Source organism: Pseudonaja textilis, chromosome 1, assembly GCF_049901715.1.
Source record: "Pseudonaja textilis isolate UNSWEBS1 chromosome 1, rPseTex1.2, whole genome shotgun sequence".
Taxonomy (NCBI): domain Eukaryota; kingdom Metazoa; phylum Chordata; class Lepidosauria; order Squamata; family Elapidae; genus Pseudonaja; species Pseudonaja textilis.
The window spans coordinates 307,359,253-307,379,899 of NC_141990.1; the positions used below are offsets into that span (position 1 = coordinate 307,359,253).

General features: G+C 46.2%; 1 protein-coding gene across 3 annotated transcripts; it reads right to left on the minus strand.

Annotated features, from left to right (window-relative positions):
- Nucleotides 1-1,494: 1,494 nt before the first annotated feature.
- On the minus strand, nucleotides 1,495-20,647 carry OTX2 (orthodenticle homeobox 2). Of its 3 annotated transcripts, none has more exons than XM_087922408.1 (6): nucleotides 20,530-20,647; nucleotides 19,203-19,312; nucleotides 14,887-14,954; nucleotides 11,039-11,282; nucleotides 9,643-9,794; nucleotides 1,495-3,754 (listed from the first exon to the last, which is right to left on the minus strand). In XM_087922408.1, the coding sequence occupies exons 3-6, from the start codon at nucleotides 14,944-14,946 to the stop codon at nucleotides 3,134-3,136; spliced, it is 1,077 nt and encodes a 358-aa protein (XP_087778534.1). In that variant the 5' UTR covers nucleotides 14,947-14,954; nucleotides 19,203-19,312; nucleotides 20,530-20,647; the 3' UTR covers nucleotides 1,495-3,133. The 3 variants fall into 3 exon arrangements, with proteins under 3 accessions (XP_087778534.1, XP_087778533.1, XP_087778535.1); XM_087922407.1 differs by lacking the exon at nucleotides 20,530-20,647 and adding an exon at nucleotides 19,562-19,818; XM_087922409.1 differs by lacking the exons at nucleotides 14,887-14,954; nucleotides 20,530-20,647 and having other exon boundaries at nucleotides 19,203-19,550.

Consider the following 20,647-nt stretch of genomic DNA (forward strand, 5'->3'; position numbering starts at 1 on the left):
AGGAATATGAGCAAGCTAAAAGGATATAATTAAGATATAATTTTGTAGATATAATTAAAAAAAAAAGAACGGAGAAGCTCAAAAGAACGGAGCTGCGTTTGGAACAAATCTGGCCAGAAGTCAGTTCTACCGAATTCATTTCAAAATCGGTAACCTCGTTCGCAAAAATATATATATATATTTAGAGGTACAGACAACGCCGGGTTTATTAATCAGTTTTCGGGAGGGAAAGCCTCAGGCTGCGACCCTCCTGCGCCAAAGCGTTGAGAGAAACAAACCGTTCCTTCCAGTAAAAAACCTCAGCAAAGGCTAAATGTGATCTTCCTTAGTGCAAACAGAAGCTGAGCCTTGCATTTCATCACCTTGCATTGGGTTGGCGTTTCGCCTTAATTGCCAGTTTTGTTTTGTAGGTCACAAATGAGCGGCTGCAAATCCCCCGCCCCACTCCGTTTGGCGGCATAACCGGGAATATTAAGAAATCCCTAACGGGGCGTCTGCACCCCAATAAACCACATCTGAAGAAAGAAACGGGGATCAGTGCTAAGGGTGGGGTGGCGGTAGAGGGAGGAAAAGGGAGACCTCAGAAACGGACGGCTGGTTAAAAGAAAGCAAGAAAAAGTGAGAATTCGTTGAAATGCAGTTAATTCGAAGGGTCTGTTTATTACGGTGTGGCTGCACTTTAAATGTCTCCCTCTCTCTCTCTCTCTCTCTCTCACACACACACCCGATTCCAAAAAGTTTAGAGAGTCTACTTCGACTGCAGGAGAGGAAAGGAAAGATGGCTGGGGGGGAGAATTCAAGGACGCTATTTCTTTCCCCAAGGAGGCAATAGTTTTCCTGGTGATTTGGGGTTGGGGGAGAGAGGCAGGGAGGATGGGGGGGCGCAGGGTGCTCTAAGTCCTTTTGTGTCCAGCTGTAGAAATCATAGCTTTCAAAAACTTTACCCCAACTCTTTTGTCCACCCATCATTTGTGCGTGACTGCATCTGCTGTTTCACGTATATCCTATATCCCTTCTTCTCAGAACGTTTATAGGAGAGGCTCAAACACACACACACCCCCTGAGCCTCCAAAGCATCTCCCCCTTAGTTCTTTATCTCCTTTCCTCTGCTTTTCAATCTCTAAATTAATCAGCAAAAAGCCCGAAACGAAATAAAGGCGGGGAGGGGGGGGAGGAAGGGAAAATGGGGGACAGCCCACCACCATTTTCTATTCTAGCAAACAGTGGAAGAAAATCAGGTTGTTTCCTGAGTTAACCCCCAAAAGAGAGCAAAGATCTCGATTCTTTGTAGTTTGCGGAGACAGCAAAGCTAAGCTGGTTTGGGAATGCCACAAAAGGTTAAATCAAAACCCTGGAGACACACACACACACACCACACAAATCCTCCCTTCGGTTCAAGAAACAAACTCTTAAAACCTTTTGCTTTATGGAAGTTGAAACGAGCTTTGGGGGGGGGGACTTTTGGAAGCACATGGGGAGACAAAAGACTATCGCTTCTGCTAGAACCATTTAATAGAATTATACATATCTGCCAAATCCAGAAAAAAAGGTTTATGCATATATATCTTTTTTTTTTCTCCATTTCACATCTGCAAGCATAAAAACAACAAGTATTTTTGCTGTTTGGAAATTCAAGGTCAGAGCAATTGACCGATGTCTTAAATATATATACTTCTTTCTCCTTACTGCTAGCTTTTCCAACAGTAGGCTACTGTAGTACCGGTGAAGGTAAAAGTCCAAGTGTATTTTTGTTTAGTGACTTTTTTTTAAAGATCTCAGTGATGTTCATTCAGCCACAGCTTGCTGTTAAAAGTTGCTTTGTTTTTGTTTTTTTCAGTGCAGTTTACCTCTGGTAAAAGGCAATTTTAGAGCAAGAGAAAGACAGAAAGAAAACCAGAGATGGGGAGGGAGAGGAAGAGAGATAGAAAAAGAAAGAAAGACAGAAGAAATAGAAAGGTGGTCATATGTAACTCAGTTGCTCAAATTTCACTGTTAATTATAACCTCTGTAAAATCACAGCAGAACCGCCTGCTGGTGTGGGGTTTATAATTGCATACAATACAGGAGATCACAGTTTTAAAGTCTAGCACAGATTAAAAACCACAGATGTACCATTTATATAAGACGCACACTGATTGTCTCTTAAAAACTACATATTGACTCCTTATTGACATTATTCTTATTTCCCCCCCTTAAATAAAGTAGTGCAGCTAAGACAATCAGTCCCATGATCCACAGAGCTCTTAACCGAGTTCTTTGTTCATTTTTTTTCCTATGGCCAACTTTGCCAAATGTGGCCGAAGCAATCGAAGAAGCTTGAGAGATGTATATAGATGTATTGTCCCATAACACAAACATTTTTTAACCAAGGTTGGATGGAAGGGGAAGGAAAACAAGGGTCAATCTTGCCATACCAAAAATAAGGTATCTAGTCTGTGTAGAAAGGCAGACAGGAGAGAGAGAGACAGAGAGAGAAGAAAGAAAGAAAGAAAGAAAGAAAGAAAGAAAGAAAGAAAGAAAGAAAGAAAGAAAGAAAGAAAGAAAGAAAGAAAGAAAGAAAGAAAGAAAGAAAGAAAGAAAGAAAGAAAGAAAAAGAAAGAAAGAAAGAAAGAGAGAGAAAAAGAAAGAGAGAGAGAGAGAAAGGGAGAGAGAGAGAGAGAGAGAGAGAGAAAGAAAGAAAGAAAGAAAGAAAGAAAGAAAGAAAGAAAGAAAGAAAGAGAAAGAAAGAAACCCCATAAACCCTACTCTGAGCCATAGAATAATCTTCCATCCCTATCCAAGAAAAGAAACCCAACAATTGGCTAAAACTATGGAGCAACAAGAAACTAAGTGATGTGATTCTGTTCTTGGTCTACAAAACATGTCTTTCCTTCTTATCTTCCTTTCCAGAGCATCCGAGCAAGAGGAGAAATTGGGAGGTATGATCACGGCCACTGAATTTCTTGCCTTTGTTATTAATTTGTGTCCTGTTCACAATTCTTTTTAATTTAAATCAAAGATCTCAAAACTGGAAATTTCAGCCTACTCTGGCTATTGTCTTGTCTGTTTCAACAACATCATTGTGGTCACTTATCATTATCAGCATTAGCATCATCACCATTATTGTTTATCACAAAGGGTTCCTAACAGGTCTTCACAAAACCTGAAACTTCCATGAAGATGTCTGGTCTTTATAATCCAAACAGTCAGCATTGAAGTTTAGCTTCCAGGAGGCTGTTTGATCCTTATAATCCAAACAATCAGTAGATGAGTTAAACCCCAAACTTGAAGCTCCATAACCTTGAGTAGAGAGTGAAGCTGGAGACTGGTTGAGGTGGCTGGCCACAGCATTGGTACCCATGGGGCTAAGGGTGGACCCTGGTCCAGGAAGCTGGTGATGCATAGGGGTCAGGTAAGATCCACAGTCCATTCCTCCAAAATATGAGGTTGAGCCGGCATATCCTTGGCTATAGCCTGAAGCCTGAGTGTAGGTCATAGGGTAGGACCTCTGCATGCATGAAGAAGAAGTGGACAGGGGGTCTGAGAGAGGAGAGATGGATGCCGGGCTCCAGATAGACACCGGAGCGCTGCTGCTGGAAATGGCAGGGACTGAGGTACTGGCTGGAGGTGTGAATTGGCCGCTGGTTCCACTCTCTGAACTCACTTCTCTGGCTGGAGAACTCTTCTTCTTTGCAGGCCTCACTTTATTCTGGCCCCCATTCTGCTGCTGTTGCTGCTGCTGGCGGCATTTGGCGCGACGGTTTTTGAACCACACCTGGAAAACCAACCGGAAAGGAGGAGAAAGAAGAGCGAAGGGTGTTAGCTATATGGATCACAGCAAGGACAAATGGGATGAGGATAATTATCACCAGGGAGAATGACAGCGCTGAGGAGGATATGGCCGTTTTACCGAGGAATATTGTATTATAGGCATTCCTCATTTAAGCAAAAGTTCTCAGGCATTTAAATGCTGCTACGAAAATGTTGCTAGTCCTCTGGATTTCCCTTTGGGCTTCCCTCAACATCCCTTGCATGTTTTGCTGATGCACTATGGGAAAAGCTTGTCAGATTTTTTTAAAAAAATCCAGGTGGAACATGGTAGCAATTTTTATAATGCAGAAACCCATATCAACATCTAGCATAACCAAAAACAGGGCATTACCAGACTTTATCTGGGAGTCCTATCAGTATTTCCATTGAGGTCTACCAAACTTTGCTCCTTAAAAATGGGTTCAGAAAACTGAAATAAATGATTAGGAACAAAAATAAATATGATTTAATTCATGGGAGCCAGCAAAGATAACCATGGATCTACTGCAGAGGCATCGAGTTTCCCACTGTTTAACTCCTTCTATTCTTCTTCTCTCCTGTTCCTCTCTGCTTTATTGCATCTACTGCAATCCCAGACTGAAAAATATGTGGTTACGTTTTATTTAAAGATGGCTACTTAAAGGACTCTTGTTTTTAATCTGCAACCATGAAGCAAGAGTATATGTGGAAAACCACTGCAGAGTGTCAGACTACCAGTGCTTTCATAAATGTAGAACCAAGCAAACCTTTAATAAGAGTACTTGGAAGAAAGGGGGAAAAGTTCTTTGCAAGCCTCTGAGCCTGGCGGCTTAGGTACCCCAAGGACTTCCACTTAAGTCCTACTGAAGTCAAGCCCTTAATTAAAAAGAATAGAATATTAGAAAGGAGAGGTTATCAATTAAGAGAGCAACTGAATGGGAGGGAAACATGCTTGTCCAATTAAATGAGCTGTATCCTTTCTTTCTTCCCACCCCGCTCTGAAGGGCAATTAAATAGTAGGAAGTCCCTTAGAACCTGTTGATAGATGTTACAGGTCTTCTTTTACTTCATCTCATGTAAGTCACATGATTTGTTTTCAAGTCACGTGATTTCCAACCAGAGCATCTCTCTCTCTGTTTTTTACCTCTGTGTCTAACTCCTAGTTCCCTAACTCCAGTTGCCTTTTGAAAAAGCACCTCAGTGATCCCTAAAGTCCCTTCATACCAACAAAGAGGCATAACCCTTTTGAGAACTATCTCTTGCTTCTCTGATGTTCTGCTTTCCTTTATGATCAGAATAGTCTTTCTACTAACTGGAGTATGAAGAGATCAGTAATAGACACAGGCGTGCCACTGAACAACATTTTCCATTTTGGCGATGGAGAGGTTCTCTTGCAGAACAAGATGCCTTTTAGATTGTAGCTGTTTTGGACTCTCCAGTGCAAATAGGAATCTGTGTACATTGTTATTAAACATGCAGAATATCTATTCAAAAACACACAAACCACATTGGTTCCAAAGTGGAGCACTACATGCAACTGTCACAACTTGTTCTCTCATCTCTCCTCGGATGACATATTTCTGATTTTGTCTTTTCCTTCATCCTTACTCAAATCATCAATGGCAGTTTTAGGAATTCCTTCCAAAAAGGAACCAGGCATCTTTTTAGATATCACAAAGTAGCTGCTATGGAGTGCTACAATTTTGGTGCTTGATTGGAGTAATTAATCTTTGCAAGAAAAAGACGCACCAAGTATGCTTTTCTTCTGGTCTGATCTCATGTCTGTGACTTCTATCCAAATGATAAAACTGTCTTTACTAGGGAGTGATAAGGACTAGGAGTAGCAAGTAAAAGGGAAACAAGGAAAAATGAAAGTATTTCAAGAGGAGGAGATTGTATTTATTTATTTATTTATTTAAAATGCATATAGCTGCCCAATTCACACACACACTCATTAAAATATTAATCTCATTTCCTCTCACCTACCATTGAAATTGTTCTTTAACACCGTTTTGTGAAATAATCATTTTTAATATGTCCTTTTTCATTTAAAAAACTCATCAGTTACAGTATATGTTTTTCATTTTTGTTCCTAATATAGCCCCTAATATTAACTACAGTGAACAATATAAATCACATTAATAAAATAGAAAACTAGATAGGAAGTCATGAAATAAATTCCACAGACAAGATACCAGTTAGAAAATATGGCAAAAAAAAATTATGTGAATCATGTAAAAGGGAAAACGATGGGTTTAAAAGTTATGTAAGCCTACCAAACATGACAAATTTAAGTTCCTAGCTTTCGGCACATTTGGAATGTCTTAACAGTGATTTTTAAGAAGCTCATTCTTCCAGGTGTAGGATGCAGAACCTTCTGGTTTGTGATTCCAGAAAGCCACATGAACTGCACAAGTATGTCTCTAACAGAAGAGAGTATCTGTAACTCAGGGTTGAACAGTGGACTTTTCAGTTCTCTCTCTCTCTCTCTGAGCCTGGTTGTTTGCTTGCAGATGCTCCAAGCATTGCACTGATGATGTTATCTACTTGGATAATGAAACATCTGGAAGCAAACAGCTCAGCTCAAAGAGCACGAAGAACCCCACAAGTATCCCTCTCAGGCTTTTTAGGAACCTGGGGTTTCACTAAATCACCCAGTAAAGCATATGAAATCAGCTGAGAAACTAGGTTCGTTAAGTCTGTTCTATTAAAATAAATGCCATTTATGATGTATCTGGAAAAGGAGTTGACTTTTTTTTAAAGCAATACATAAAAAAAACCCAATTTATGTTTAAATATGTGTTTCCTTGTCTCAGAAAAGACACATTTTATAGCAGTTTAATAATCAAACAATACGATAAGTGAAATTGGGTATAGATGCTGAGAGGTCTTTTTAAAAAAAATGATCCTTTATGCTCCAGGGAATATCTCAGCTCCTGGAATGTCCTGGTGAGAGTGAAAACCTATTAAAACTAGTTTAACTCTATCAGAGTAAATGTGCCTTGCCTCTTCCTCTAGCTTACAACATATTGTGAATGCCCAGATGTAATGTCAGCAAATGTGTCCTGTGGCCATCCTTTTTTTTTGGTGGCAAACCTATTTTACCCCCTCCTGAAAATATCTGGGCAGTTCAATTCATTTCATGCTTAGCGGAAAGCAAGTATAGATGGAATCACTGGACAATGCTTTCAAGTTAAGGACCATTCTGGATGTTGAGCCTTTCTTGGCGGACCCTGCAGGAAACCTGCTTATAAATTGAAATGGGTAACAATTTGATGTGTTTATGTGTGTGTGTGTGTGTGTTCACACTCCTACCCAACTGCAAAGCATGGAGTATGAGTAGCCAGAATGCAATGCAGGTATTGCAAAATGATATAGTGTTACTGATATCTGGGTTTCATTTCATTCTTATAAGCTAACCAAGTTCTCTTTTTAAATGTTATATCGCAATATGTCATTTCACCCTATAATTATGGTTAGGGTTAGAAAATACTGTATGGAGAAAGAATTTATCTTGGTCACTGGATTTGCATTTTCCCCCCTCAAGAACTGCTTTTAAATAGCATCTATCATAAATCAGTTTTGGGGCCATTCCTGAAGTACACAGCTCGTATACTACAGAGATAGCTGAATGTTGCCATTAAAAAGCACAAGAGCTGATCTGATGGATAAATAAACTTTAAACAACCCCTGGTACTATCATATTTCATGGCATGAGGATGACAACGATGATGGCTAGCAAACCCAACAACAATTAAAACAATGTGGCTAGTCTACTGAAAAAGCAAATAGGTTGTCAATGAAAGAGGCTTCCTGGTTTCTTAGCAAAATTAAAAGCAATAGAGAAGCTAGGTAGAAGCTTAGGTAAGAAACTACAGAACAGGGTTAGTGCTGATCTAGCCAGAACCCACTTTCTCAACTTCATTCATTTTCCAAACCTCTTGAAAATTCTTCACCCTTATGCATAGCAGTCAAAATTGGTATATTAGTCAGTTACGCCAAGAAGGCACAGTTCCATATAGTTCAATGGTCCTTATCTCCCAACATAGGTTCACCACTTTCTCAAATTTCCTCTTTCCCTTTCAGCATGTACCTCTCAGAAGTACTTAACGGTGTACATTTTTTTGTTGCTTGAAAGGGCAGTATGTTAATCATTCTCAGCAGGGTATAATATCAGAGCTGGTAAACAGCCTAGTGGATTGCACTCTGAAGATCTTTTTCCAAAAGTAGTCACTTGCATGCACCCTCACCCTTATCTTCTTCTTTTGTGTGTGCGCGCGTAAGATTGAGCATGAGTATCTGCAAAATCATCTTGGTTTCTGGCCACTTAATTGATGTGATAAATCACTAAAGAGAACTGCCTATGAACTGCACTCTAAAAGCACCCCTTCATTCCCCGCCAAATAAAAGTAGAGGAATGTGATTATCTTGCTACAGTCATACAAGATACAAGAAAAGTAATCAAACAGCAAACAGATGCTCTGAAAATCCTCTGCTTTTTTTTTTTTTTTTTTGGCAAGTTAATATGACCAGTAGGTCTGTCTGTCAGGACTTTTAAGCCTTGCTGAGAATCTTCTTCCATGCACCGCAGCCAAACTGAACTCAGTTGTCAGCCCTCTTCATAAATCCAATCTCAGGAAACCATGAAGATTTACTGGGTGGCCTGCAAAGAATTCATGGTTATGGGAAGCACAGGGCTGCCCAAATGCAAGCAGTTTGCTCAACATGGGAGGATTGCATTGAACCCAATTCATTGCAGTCACTTTTCAAGATCAGAATTAGCTACACTGGAGGGAGGGAGAGAAACCCAGTCCAAGATATTGTTCAAGCAAAGTAGATTTGGGCTATTCCCTCCCTAGAGAGTTATGGAGTCTTACAGTGCTACCCCAGCCATCATAAAGCTGGACCTCATTATGGCACATTATGGATGGATGGCAATACAAATCAAGAGGAAATGCCCTTGATCTATCACAGTGTTTTTCAATCTTGGCAACTTTAAGGTGTGTGGACCTCAACTACCAGAATATGCTGCCTAGGGAATTCTGGGAGTTCAAGTCCACAGGTCTTAACCTTTTCCAGGTTGGAAAACGTGCAAGGATGAAATCCTGTTCTGATATATGACATTCTTTCAAGGAAGGGTGCAGGATCAAGACATTAGAGCTTTGCTAAATTAGACTGAAAGTCTACAAACTCAGAGTCCCTTTTCACCTAATGGCAAAGCAGAAATCTCTCCCATTAAACATCAGGCCTTGCCCCCCCCACCCCTTCAAATTCTGGTTTTCAGAGATCCAAATCTTTGGTGCCTGGGGCCCATTTTAGCTTACCACCCTCCACTACAATGTCATCTTTCTTTAAAAATCACAGGAGTATCTTTGGATGGCTGCAATCCATACCTGAAGGGGGTCTTTCTCAACTTAGGGGTCTTTAGATATGTATATTCATCAATAGTGCTTATCATTCCCCTCAACAACTGCTAAACGACTGCTAAACTATGTAGGGAGATAAGCCTGGCTGAGATAGTGAAAAAGGAAGTTGGGGTGGAAGAAAACTATATTAGCCTGCCTAGAAACTTGGCTTTCTGTCCATTAGGGTGGGAAGAAAGAGGTTTGAGTTTCGGATCTCATCTTCCTTCAGGAGCTCCTTGTCCCGAGAGGAAAATCGGGATGCTGAGGTCATGGTACTGAAGATTACCCTGGATCTCATCTCTCTACTCCACGCGCTTTCTTTCCTTCACCAGGGCCTGGCCCAGAGCCTTACCAGTTGTATCGTTCTCCTACTCCCTTTCACCCCACCTCCCGCCCCCCACCTCTCTGGAGACCCAGTCTTTCCAGAGAAAAAGTAAAACGGGGAGGCGAACACCAGCCTTTTCCTTACCTGCACTCGGGACTCCGGCAAGTTAATTTTGAGGGCCACTTCTTCACGCATGAAGATATCCGGGTAGCGGGTTTTTGCAAACAGGGCCTCCAGGACGTCCAGCTGCGCGCGGGTGAAGGTGGTGCGCTCCCTCCGCTGTTTCCGAGGGGTGGCTGGGAAAGGCGAAAGGCCAGCTCAGAGCGGTCAGGAGAAAAGTCCGGGAAAGAGGACTCGGCCGCTCCACAACGGGACGGGGGGCTCGAGCAGTCAGTCCCACCTTAAGCCGTTTGGGGGCCCCTGACTTCCCCGAAAGCCCTGCCCCTTCTTTCCTTGGGAGTAAGCCCAAACAAGTCCCGGTTTCACGAAGGTTGATTCCTAAAGAAGCCTTCTGTCCTGGCCGGGCTCGGGGCAGAATCCGGCTGAGGGGTAAGAGGTGGTGCGCGATGGTGGCCACCTCTCCCAGCTCAGAGAAGGCCAAGCTCCCGGGCCGCAGGCTAACCGGCTCCGGGTCCAGGTGCCCAAAGACAGGCCGCAATAGCGCGCGATCCTATGGTCCCCCTTCTAAAGGAGCCCCATGGAGCTGAATGCGACGAGCTCTCTTGGGAGAGCCTGGGGAGGCCGGGGTGCTGGTGGGGAGTGCAAGCCCGACTTCCTGGAAGAAGTGGGCCAGCGTAGCTTCAAGGGCGCCGGTAGGAGAGCAGTTAACTTAGGGTGGCAGCCTCAGAGCTGCCGTATTTGACGGGTTTGACCGACTGGGGAATCCATTTGGATGCAGCGGGAGGCCTGCTGGTGGCTCCTGGTGCAAGGAACTAGCAGGCTCTGGATCGACCGTGCAAGATGGCGGTTCCGATAGAAGAGAATAGACGTATCTCATGGTTGAACTGGGCCATCCTTGGTGCTCCCTGAGCTTGGCGGTTTGCTTGCAGACGTGCCATTACCCAAGTTGGTAAGATCACCAGTCCAGGTAACACCATTAGCCTACTGATGCTCTTACCTAGTTAGGTAATGAAACGTTTGCAAGGGCTCCTCAGACGGAAGTTCACTCTGAGAGGTAGCTTAATAGCCCTCCATCCCATGAACAATCCTCTCGCCTTTCTCACAACAGATCTCACAAACAACAACAACAAAAACCCCGACTTGCTCCAATCGTCGGGAATAGGACTTTGCCCGGAAAGGCTGGCGTGCGCTCAGATAGAAGATTCGGGGGGAAAACCGAAAAAGAAAAAGGAACTTTTCCCAAACCCCGTGAACGGGAGAAATTTAAGGGGGAGAGTGGGGATGCCCCAGCTCCGTAGCCTCCTGTTTTTCATTGCCAACCGAGAAATAGGATCCCACCAGCAGGGGAGTAAATATGAGGGTCCAAGGACTCCCCGCCCTTTGCAAGCCCACAGGCGGCCCAATATGTCTCCTGCCTTACCTGGATACCCGACGGAGGGATGGAGCAGATCCATCCCGGAGGTGGTGAGGCTTAGGCCGTTGACTGCGTAAGGTGGTTGCTTAAGATAAGACATCATGCTAAAGTTGGGACGAGGAGGGAAAATGGCCAAAATTCTGGGGCTGGGTGGAGTTGGAAGGTGGTGTCTCTTGGACCTGCTTCTTGCTCCTTTTTCCTTTCTTCTCCAGATCTTTCGGGTAGAGAAGTTAACCTTGAAATCTGGAGCCTAATTTAGAAAACAAAGAGGAGAGAAAGAGAGAGCAGAGTGAAGAAAACAAAAAAACAAAAAGGTCCTGTCCACGGGGGTTTGGAACTAGCGAAGTCTTGCTCGCCGCGGGGTGGCACCCGTTGAGCTGCAGGCCCTGGCAAACCTCGGCCGGCTGGAGGGGCGCATCCCTCCCCCCCGCGAGAAACTCCTTCCTCCCGCCCGGCCCCACAAGTCACAGGGGCGACGTAGAGTAGCGGCTCCCTTCCTTAGGAGAAGCCCACCTCCACCGAACACAAGCACGCAGGCACGCACGCACGCAGGCACTCCAGCCTGCTCCACTCCGGCTTGCTTTCCAGGGGGCATTTGCCAAGGTTTCCCTGGGTTTTTAGCAAGTAGTTAATTGCCTCCAACAAAACTTGATTGGGACCCGTTTTACAGACACAAAGGACCCCTTGGCTAAATAAATAAGGCTGCTAACAAAGCCTCCCCACCCCACTCCGTAATTTTCCCCAGCGACAAAGGAGCGTATCTGTTGTATCCACCCCCACCCCCGAGCTTTTTAATTACCCCGGATTTTGCAATTGCAAAGGAAGCGCCCCCCCCCTCAAAGTTGAGAATTCAAATGCCCACTTTAAAGAAGATCTAAGCGAGGGGGGTTTGTGGTGGGGGGCGCTCCGCTGATTTACCGTCCCTCTATCTTGGCATGCATGCCTGAAGTGATTTCTTTCAGCTATCCCCCCCCCCTAATTAGCACTTGCACTAATTAGATTTAAAAGCAAAAAAGGGGACTCCCCGATTTTGAAGACTTTTAGTGTGGGGGGGGGAGGAGGAGGAGGAGAGAGAGGGAAGGCCGCAGCAAGCTAAACAAACAAGTAATTAACTTTTGCATGAAGTGCGGGGATCCTTTCGTCCAAACTCTCTTCCAGCCACCGTCAGCATTTGCCTTCTTCCTCTCTTTTGGAGGAGGATGGAAGGAGAAGAAAGGTTGCCTTAACTGAAGCCATTGAAACCTGTGCCTGGGTAAGAACGAGGAAAGAAGCGATCTTGGGTTTGGGTTGGGTTGGGTTGGGAGTCTCTCTCTCCCTCTCTCCTCCACCCGCACCTCCAGCTAGTCTGGAGACCAATCTACAAAGATAAACTTCCAGCCCAATTCGCGCTGTGCATTTCTTCATTTCAACACAAGATTTGGGTGTCAGCAACCGCCCCGACAACCTTCTAGGGAGTTCCCCCCTACCCTCATCACAGGGAGACGTTAATAGTTCCTGACAGATCAAACCTTCGCCCATCGAGGAGGAGGAAAACGGAGGAGGGGGATGTTTAAGATTTCTGCGAGGATCTAATGAGTTTGAAGTTTTGGGGAGGGGGAGGAGGAAGCGGTGTCTTCTTCGTTCCGCAGCACCACCAAAGGCGGTGGCCGGAGGTAGGCAACCAAGGGACGAAAAAGGCTAGCTTATTTCTAGTACAAATTCAGTTTTTCTCTTTTCAAGAAACAAAGTTAACGAAGCATAATTTCGACCAAACAGTGGGAATACAACTCCCAACAATCTCCGTAGGAATTCTAGCCGAGCATCCTTAGGCAACGCCTGCTTGGGAAAGCCGGATTTTTACGGCACACAAAGTTTTTATAGGAATAAAAAATATATTCTGGGCCTTAACCGGGAATGTAGAAAAGAGGGCTGGAAGCTTAGAGCCCGCCTCAGTTTTCCATTCCCCCCCACCTTTCCTCGTTAGGGAATCCTTTTGCTCTCCTAAGGCGATGTGGAGGCTCGGCTCTCCTTCTATATGGGAAAGGCGATCCAAATCCGCGCAGCCCGCCGAGCTCCGGAGGCTTCCGCCGTGAGCTTACGAGCAAACGGGTGGTGAGGGGGAGGACTAAGCAGAGGAAGGTCCAAAGGCGTTTTCAGCTCCTATGAGGGGGACAGGCGCCGCTCGAAGCCAGCGGGCTTCTGAGCAAACTTACTCGCCGTTTTAAGTCAATCGAATTTCACGGCGAAAAGTTGCTTTCAGATCGGGAGTAAGGGGTTGCTCGGCAAAGGGAGGTTTTACACCGCCAACACAACTGACTCGCCCCAGCAGGCGATTTAAAGCTAAAGCCAGCCTTCCCTTTCCCTAAACGCGACCTTATGGGTGTTGACATCAGAGCTTAATATACCTCTGAGGTCCAGATGGGCACCAACAAGACGAACCCGGGTTAGTTTTCACGAGAGGAATTCCCAAGAAGTAGCGATTGCAAAGATCGCAGCCTGGTTGTCTCCTTTCAAAGACCCTGGGATTTTTTTTATTTTTCCAAGCATCCTAAAAGAAGAGCCCCAGTTTTCTGCGCTTCCAAAAGTCCCGCTTAAACTTTTCACTTTCACCAAGAAGAAGTGGTTCAGCTGCAGATGAAAACTCTACCTTGTATCTTGGTAAGAAGTTTCAACCTCGGGGGAGACTTTAAAATAAAACAACAGCAGCAAAAAAACCCTGTCAAAAGGCACTTAATCCACCCAAACCATTTAGTTCCAAATAAATTTCCGGGTACACAAAATGTGGGGTGCTTCCTAAGATTCCAAGATACAGATTTCAGTATAGAGATTCGTACCAGCCTTGTATTCCTTAAGGAATTTGAGTTTACAGTATACATTTTGCAAAGACCAATCTATCCCTGCACAAAACTTTTTCATGGTTGGTCTCACAAAATATACATATTTTGAAAGAAAAAGTGGGGAAAGAGAGAAGGGTAGTGCGTGTATGGGCCCAGGGCAACTATAATTAAATGTTTTTAAAATCAGTAATAGGAAATTCAGCTCAGACGTTTCTTCTTCAGAATAAAAACGAATGCCATTCTCCTCAGATACTCTTAAAAGTAAACACTATTTCAAGTAAGATGTTGTTCATAGGGTCGAGTTAGAACAGAGGGATCCTTACTAAAAGGTCGGCCCTATATCTTTATGAAGATGTTTGAAAGCTGTGTATTTATTTGCACCAGGAAACCCGTCCTCTTAACGAATATCAATTCCTTTACGAATATGCCTTTGTCTGACTAAGAAGACTGGAACGAATACATATCTCCCCCCACTTTTTTTTTCAAACCACTCTGTCGTTGAGAAAAATAGGAAAAAAGTTAGAGGTATTTAAAAAAAAAATCTTTGAAGCATATTAATGGATTCTGGGGGTCATGCCATCTGTCTCCCACCCCAGTTCTATCAGGTTCAATTCGTTGATTTCAGATTTTTCCGTTGACAGTTGTCTTAAGCGGTCTTGAACTGAGACCACAAAACTTTCAACCTGCTGAAAGAAACACCTGTAGCTCAAGAACCCAACCTGCCTCCTGGAAACAGCTGGCTCGTTTTCTGTCCCAGAAAACAGTTCGTTCCAAGGAAACAGACAGGGAACATGATTGTGCTTTAAAACTGATTTCCCAAGCTAAGCCTATTTCAGTAGGGGCCCAACTTTTCTTTACTTAAGCCAAGAGGAAGCCTCAAGGAACTTATTTTCCTGTAATAGTGAGAGTGCAACTCTCTACACATTGGGCAAGGCAAACTTCTATTCAGTAAGACTTACTTCTGAGTAAACAAACGGATAAGGCCGTTTTAGAGAACCACTTTTACACCTATTCGCAAGTAATCGGCATTGAACTCACTGGAACTATGTTACTCAACATAGGATGGGACTGTGCGCTGCTACCGGTCACTCCCGCCATCCTTCTTTCTGCAAAAAAGGAAATGGGATCGCCAATTCGCCATGTTTTAGATTCTATTTTTCTCTGACTTTCAAAAAAAAAAAAAAAAGAGGCAAACTTCTAATAGATTATCTTTAAAAAAAAAACCCTAGAACTTTAAAAATAGCACAAGAACTCCAACCAAGTTTGGTTGGTGATTGTTTTTTTTTTCTTTAAAAAAAATCCTCATCCTACCGTTTGCTTTGGTTAACAGACAAAAAACCCTTCCCTTAAATTCAGAGCACGATTTAGTCAACGACACGCCGGCATTTTTAGCCGGAACCCCCCCCCCTCCTAACAGATGGGGAGGTAGAAGAACAGCACGTGGCTGGCTCGAAATACCAAAAGATTTGGGCAGGATCGTGTCCCGGAACAAGCAAACTCTTTCTGGGGGGAAAAAGAGAGAGAGAGATTTTCCTCCGGGCGCTGGGCCCCTGGCTCACCCATCCGGTCCACGCCACTTTCCCCACACGACCTGCCTTGCTTGTGTTTCAGAGCCCCAGCAATCCACAGACAGCAATCCACAGCTCCTTTTACTGGCAACCAATCCGCAACGCGGCCTCCCAAGAGCCGAAAGGGCAGGTGCTTATGCCGAGCCCCCTGGAAAGCTCCGAAGGGAAAGAGCAGTTTCCCTCCAGTTTCCTACCTGATCCGAAGTCACGCCCTTTCAGCCAGGAGGGGAGAAGGCGACAGCTGCCTTTCTCCCCCCCCAAAGAGCCGGTTCTCCGCAATCTGCCAAGGCGCTCCCTTTCCCTCGCCAGACCTCCTCCTCCTCCTCCTTCCCCCGCCCGCGCGCGGACCCCCATCTACCAGTTGCTCTGTCCCCGCTCAATTATAATTACCCCGTCCAAGAATTAATTATAATAAATGTTTTCTTGATAAACTAACGAGATAATCCGGGCGGCACACGGCCCCTAATTACGGGACGGCTGCAACAGCACTCAGGATCATTTGGGTTGATTAATTTTCTGCCTGATGGCGATGAAAGAAAGAAAGAAGAAAAAAAAAAAGACCCCAACCTTTGCACCGACTGGCGGAGAGGTTTGGGGGAGAGAGCGAGAGAGCAAGCAGGCAGGCAGGCGCTGGGCGCGGTTAACTGAGGCCGGGGAAATCTTGGCCGAGCCCGTCCTGCCCCGAGATCCTCGGCGCCAGCTGCCCAGCCAACGGCGCGCACGCACACACACACACACACCCCAGACCCTCGGCGCAATGAGCCTTGAGGCGCAGGCAACGCTCAAGTCGTTTCTCAAACCGAGTGCCAAGCCTCCTCCCTCCTCCTGGCCTTCCTCCCCGGCCGTTTTTGGGGATGGGGGCAGCTAGGTGGAGAAGGCTTCCCACAGTGGGACAGGAGCTCCAGCAATTCTCTCGGGGTCCAAAGCCTCTGGCTTGGGAATCTCTCCGGCTTGGGCCCTGTCGAGCGCGATCCTGCCCCAACTCGCTAGGAAGTTTTTCTAGGCTGGGTTGCAGTTTGAATTCTCCCGACTTCTCCGAGCCCTCCTGGCTTCGTTTTCTCCAACAATTCCTGAGACCCCTCTGCACTGAAGCAGCCTCCTGGAACCAGCCACAGGCCTGACTTCCCAGCATCTCGCTGGAGGCGCGGAGAGTTTGCTGGGGGAACAAATGGATCGGGACCAAAGTTTGAATTGCGTTTCCTCAAGCTGCGATCCCGGGCCGGTTGATTTGTGTGCCGCCCCCACCCTCCCCCAAGAAATAAAGCTGCAAGCCTTCCCTGCAACTTTACGACGGGAAAGCAATTCTATTTTACTTTTTAAGTTTTACAGGGTTAGTTAGAATCGATCTGCTAAAACCTTTTGTAAGCTTGATTTGAAATGCGAGCGGGTGGGTCAATGGCAGGGCCGGGAAGCAAGGTTGTGCGCAAGGATCTGGCCGCCCTCCTAAACCTGAAATCCCAAAGGGCCTCGGCTTTGCAACGCGCGTCAAGTAAATCAGCCCGATCTCCAAGTATAAACGCAAGTTACAATTGCGAAGTGAGGAGGGCAGGAGCAAAATCGAATTCCTTTCTCCTTGTTGAGAAAAGCAGAGAAGAGAGAAGTGTGGCTAGTGAGGAAAGGCAACAAGAAAACCTGAGTTTCTTTCTGAGCAAAGTTTGTCTACTTCCCTGGGGCCCATAAACCCGCGCCTTTTCTCCCTTGCAGCCGCAGGAGACAGCTGAACATGTTGACGCGAGGACCGTTTAGCAACATCCACCCTCTTTTAACGAATATAGTTAAGATCCGCCTGGCAAGTTGCAATGTGTGCCAGTGTTTAGACCCCGCAATACAATTGCGGAGGGATCTCTGTGGGAGATTTAGAGCTACACCCTCGCTCGTTCTGGCTTTAAATGCTAGAGAGATTTAAACGAATTCAAAAGCAGCGAGCTGGTCCCGCCTGAGAAAATTCAAAGCTTGCAAAACGCCCCGTCCAAAACCTCGTTTGGCTAATTATACCTAATAGAAGAGTAATGTGCTTCTCCCTACCTACACTGATGGAAGGGAGTGGGGGCAGAAAGCAAACAAACGCGATGGAAAACGCTATCGCTGTTTCTCAAACATTGCAGGGTGGTGTGTCTGAGCGAACTTTTTGGAAACCTTTGAAACTTAACGCTCACTTCTTTGAGTCTTTAAAGCGCGCCTGGGTGTAAAGAAGCACCCACACACCCAAGAGAGCTGGAAGTCGGTAGATTGGCCAGGGGGAAATATTTGGAAGGCCTCTGGCTTCCAATAGGGTTGCCTTCCAAAGAAGGGCTTTTGGAAGTGGGAGGGCCAGGGCGCGTCCAAAATCTCTGAAGTTGTCTACCTTCTGGCTGGTTTGTTGCCTGTAGGAGCAGCCATAGAGAAATCCAAGCACCCAGCAACCTTCTCTTAGCTGGACTGGATTTCTCCTTCCTTCTGCAGAACAAATTGACTGATTTTTCCTTCCTTCCTTCCTTCCTTCCCTCCCTCCCCATATTCGCTGCGCTGTGTAATAATACCCTTGGTCCAAGAATATCAAAGCTGGGCAGGAGGAGGAAATCTCTTCAACAGGATCCTACCTGGCCAGATTCCCTCCCTTCCAACTCAGCCTCCCCTCCCCGCTTCCTTTCCTTTTCCTTTTCCTTTTCCTTCAGTTGAACTGAGGTTTTCCTTTGGGCACTGCAACTCTTTCAAATATACTAGAAAATCCAATGCTGTGTTTATGTCAAATGATTTTTAGTCTATTGATCGGACTGTCGGAGATAAACTATTTATCAATAACTCAAGAGCTAGGTGGGTTTAATTTCCTTCTCTCTGCCCTGCTCAGCCCCTCCACGAAGACAAGGAGGGGGGGGGGACCGAGAGCTGTGTGTATGTGGGGAGAGATGCTGCTGGCTGCACCCAGCCGCCCCAAGCTAAACCGCGGAGTTAACATCAAGGTCGCTTTCCTCCTTAGGGATCTCTGTTCGCCTCCCATTTCAAAATAAGCTAATTGTAAACCTCTCTCTTTCTCTCTTTCTCTTTCTCCCTTTCCCTCCTCCGAAGTAAGCCCCAGTTGAGTTCAATTGGGGCCCCGGATAAATTGCAACCTTTCTCTCTGAACCTTTTTGAATTCAGGCGAATTTGCAGCCAACAAAAGAAATGACAGGGTTGGGCCGAATTTTAAGTAAATCTAAGGAGGATTCAGCAGGGGAAACGCACAAGCGCACACCCAACGCACGCGCGCGCGCGCGCGCGCGCACACACACACACACACACAGGGACGAACTATTCAACGGATTTTTTTTTTCACCCCGACAAAAGAAAAGCGATTGTGCTGAAGGAACCAAGCCGACCAGAAAGAGTGTAGCAAAACAAAACAAAACAAAAACAAAAACAAAAACAAAAAATATTTTAGCTTGAGGACCTTCTCAGGTCGGTGCCTTTTTTCAACCTCCAGCAGAACTTTTTTCTTTTTTTTTTTGCCGCACAAAACCACCCCAATCGCCAATCCCGAAAAAGGCTCCCGGGCGCAGGCTTGCACGCAGCTCGCGAGAAAGCAGAAGGCGGCCCATCGATTTCAGCCGAACTTGGAGAGTCTCCAGACGGAGGAGTGGGGGCGAACGGCGGGGAGAACGGCACGATTTGTACGAGAGCCGAAAACGAAAGAAGCAGCAGCCTTCCCTTCGCCCCCTATTTCTCAATAAGGCACGGGCGCCCAAATCAAAGGCCCGCTCTAAAACAACGCCTGGCGGTGTGGGTGTGAGGGTGCGTGTGCCGGAGTGCGCGTCCCAGCCTCTCACTTACCTTGAAGCTTCTTGGCGGAGCTGCAAGTTAAAACAAAAAAAACAAAATGTTGTGGCAAAACCGCCGGGCCGCTTGATCCCCCTGGAGTTTCCCGAAGCAGAGTTTTTCTCCTACAAAAGAAACCAAGAGGGAAGAGGGTTAAAAAAAAAAAAAAAGGACCCTTCCTCCGAGACAGCCGCCCTCTCGCCTTCTCTTTCTTCCGCTTCTGGCGATGAAGATGAAGGGGGTGACGGTAAATGAGGATGAGAAGGAAAGGGTGGGAGGAAGGAAAAGGAGGCAAGCTGGCCAACTGCGACCTGCTTCTTAAACAGTAAAGCAAAATCAGAATGTTTTTTTTAAATAAATATATATATATATACCAAGCTCCCTCTCTAACCCCCTCCCCTCTGCTGAGCGGAGGGGCAGGAGGCGCTGGAGCGAGGTGGACCTGGGTGGTGGTGGTGGGGGCGGGGCAGAATGGTGGCGAACGCGCGGCAGTCGGGCTCTCTCGCTCGCTCTCCTGGCTGGGTTTGCTGCACAAGCGCCTCTCGGGCAACTTTTTTGACGGCGGCTCTCCAACCAATGGCAAGCAGGGAATGATTGACACATCTAAGCCAGAGGGAAAAGAATAAAAACAGACAAGGGGGGGGGGAGGAAAACAGGGGCCCAGCTTCGCCAGGGGGACAATCAGGCAACAAATAACAGCTACTTTTTTCTTTTTTTCAAAAAGAGACGCACAGGCAGGCGCATAAAAATATATACAGGAGGAAAGGCTCCCCCTCCCTTCCCTCCCCTTCCCTCTCCTGCCCCCCCCCCCGCTTCCCACTCCAGCCCTCCAGCCTTCGGAGCGCTTCTGGCTTGAAGCCCCTCAAGTCGCGCCCGGTAGACAAACCAGGATCGGGTGACCCTGTTTGCTTGCGGGGCAGAGAAAAAGAAGGATCGCTTGAAGGGCGGAGAGGAGAGATGGGAGCAATTAGCCCGCCGATCCTATAAATAAATATCAGGACGTGGGTGGGGAAACCGGGTGGGAGAACTCCCTCTTCCAAGGAAAAGTGGGTAGACTTGAGGTCGCGGCGTTTCCGTCGGCCAGGGCTTCTTCGAGAACTCCGCTCCCGAGTCCTACGTGGGAAGGGGAGTCGAGTCGTTGCGGCTTTTCGGGGAGGGGGGGGGTTTAAAGAAACCCTCTCCCCCTTCCACCCGCAGCCTCCCAAGCTCCGCAAGTCGGCCAAAAGGGGCAGGAGGAGAGGGCAAGGAGGGGGGGGACGGGGGACGGGGACGATGGCGGTAGTCAGCCTATTTCCCATAGACTTGTGGCAGAGATGTCATGGCAGTCCATGGCTGCACTCACTGGCTGGGTTTCTCACCGCCGGTTAAAACCCCTATTTACACCGGGCTCCCCAAACGCGATCTCAAGCGGAACAAGACGCGATCTCCCTCCACAAAACCGCAAGGCAACGGCTTGGTTC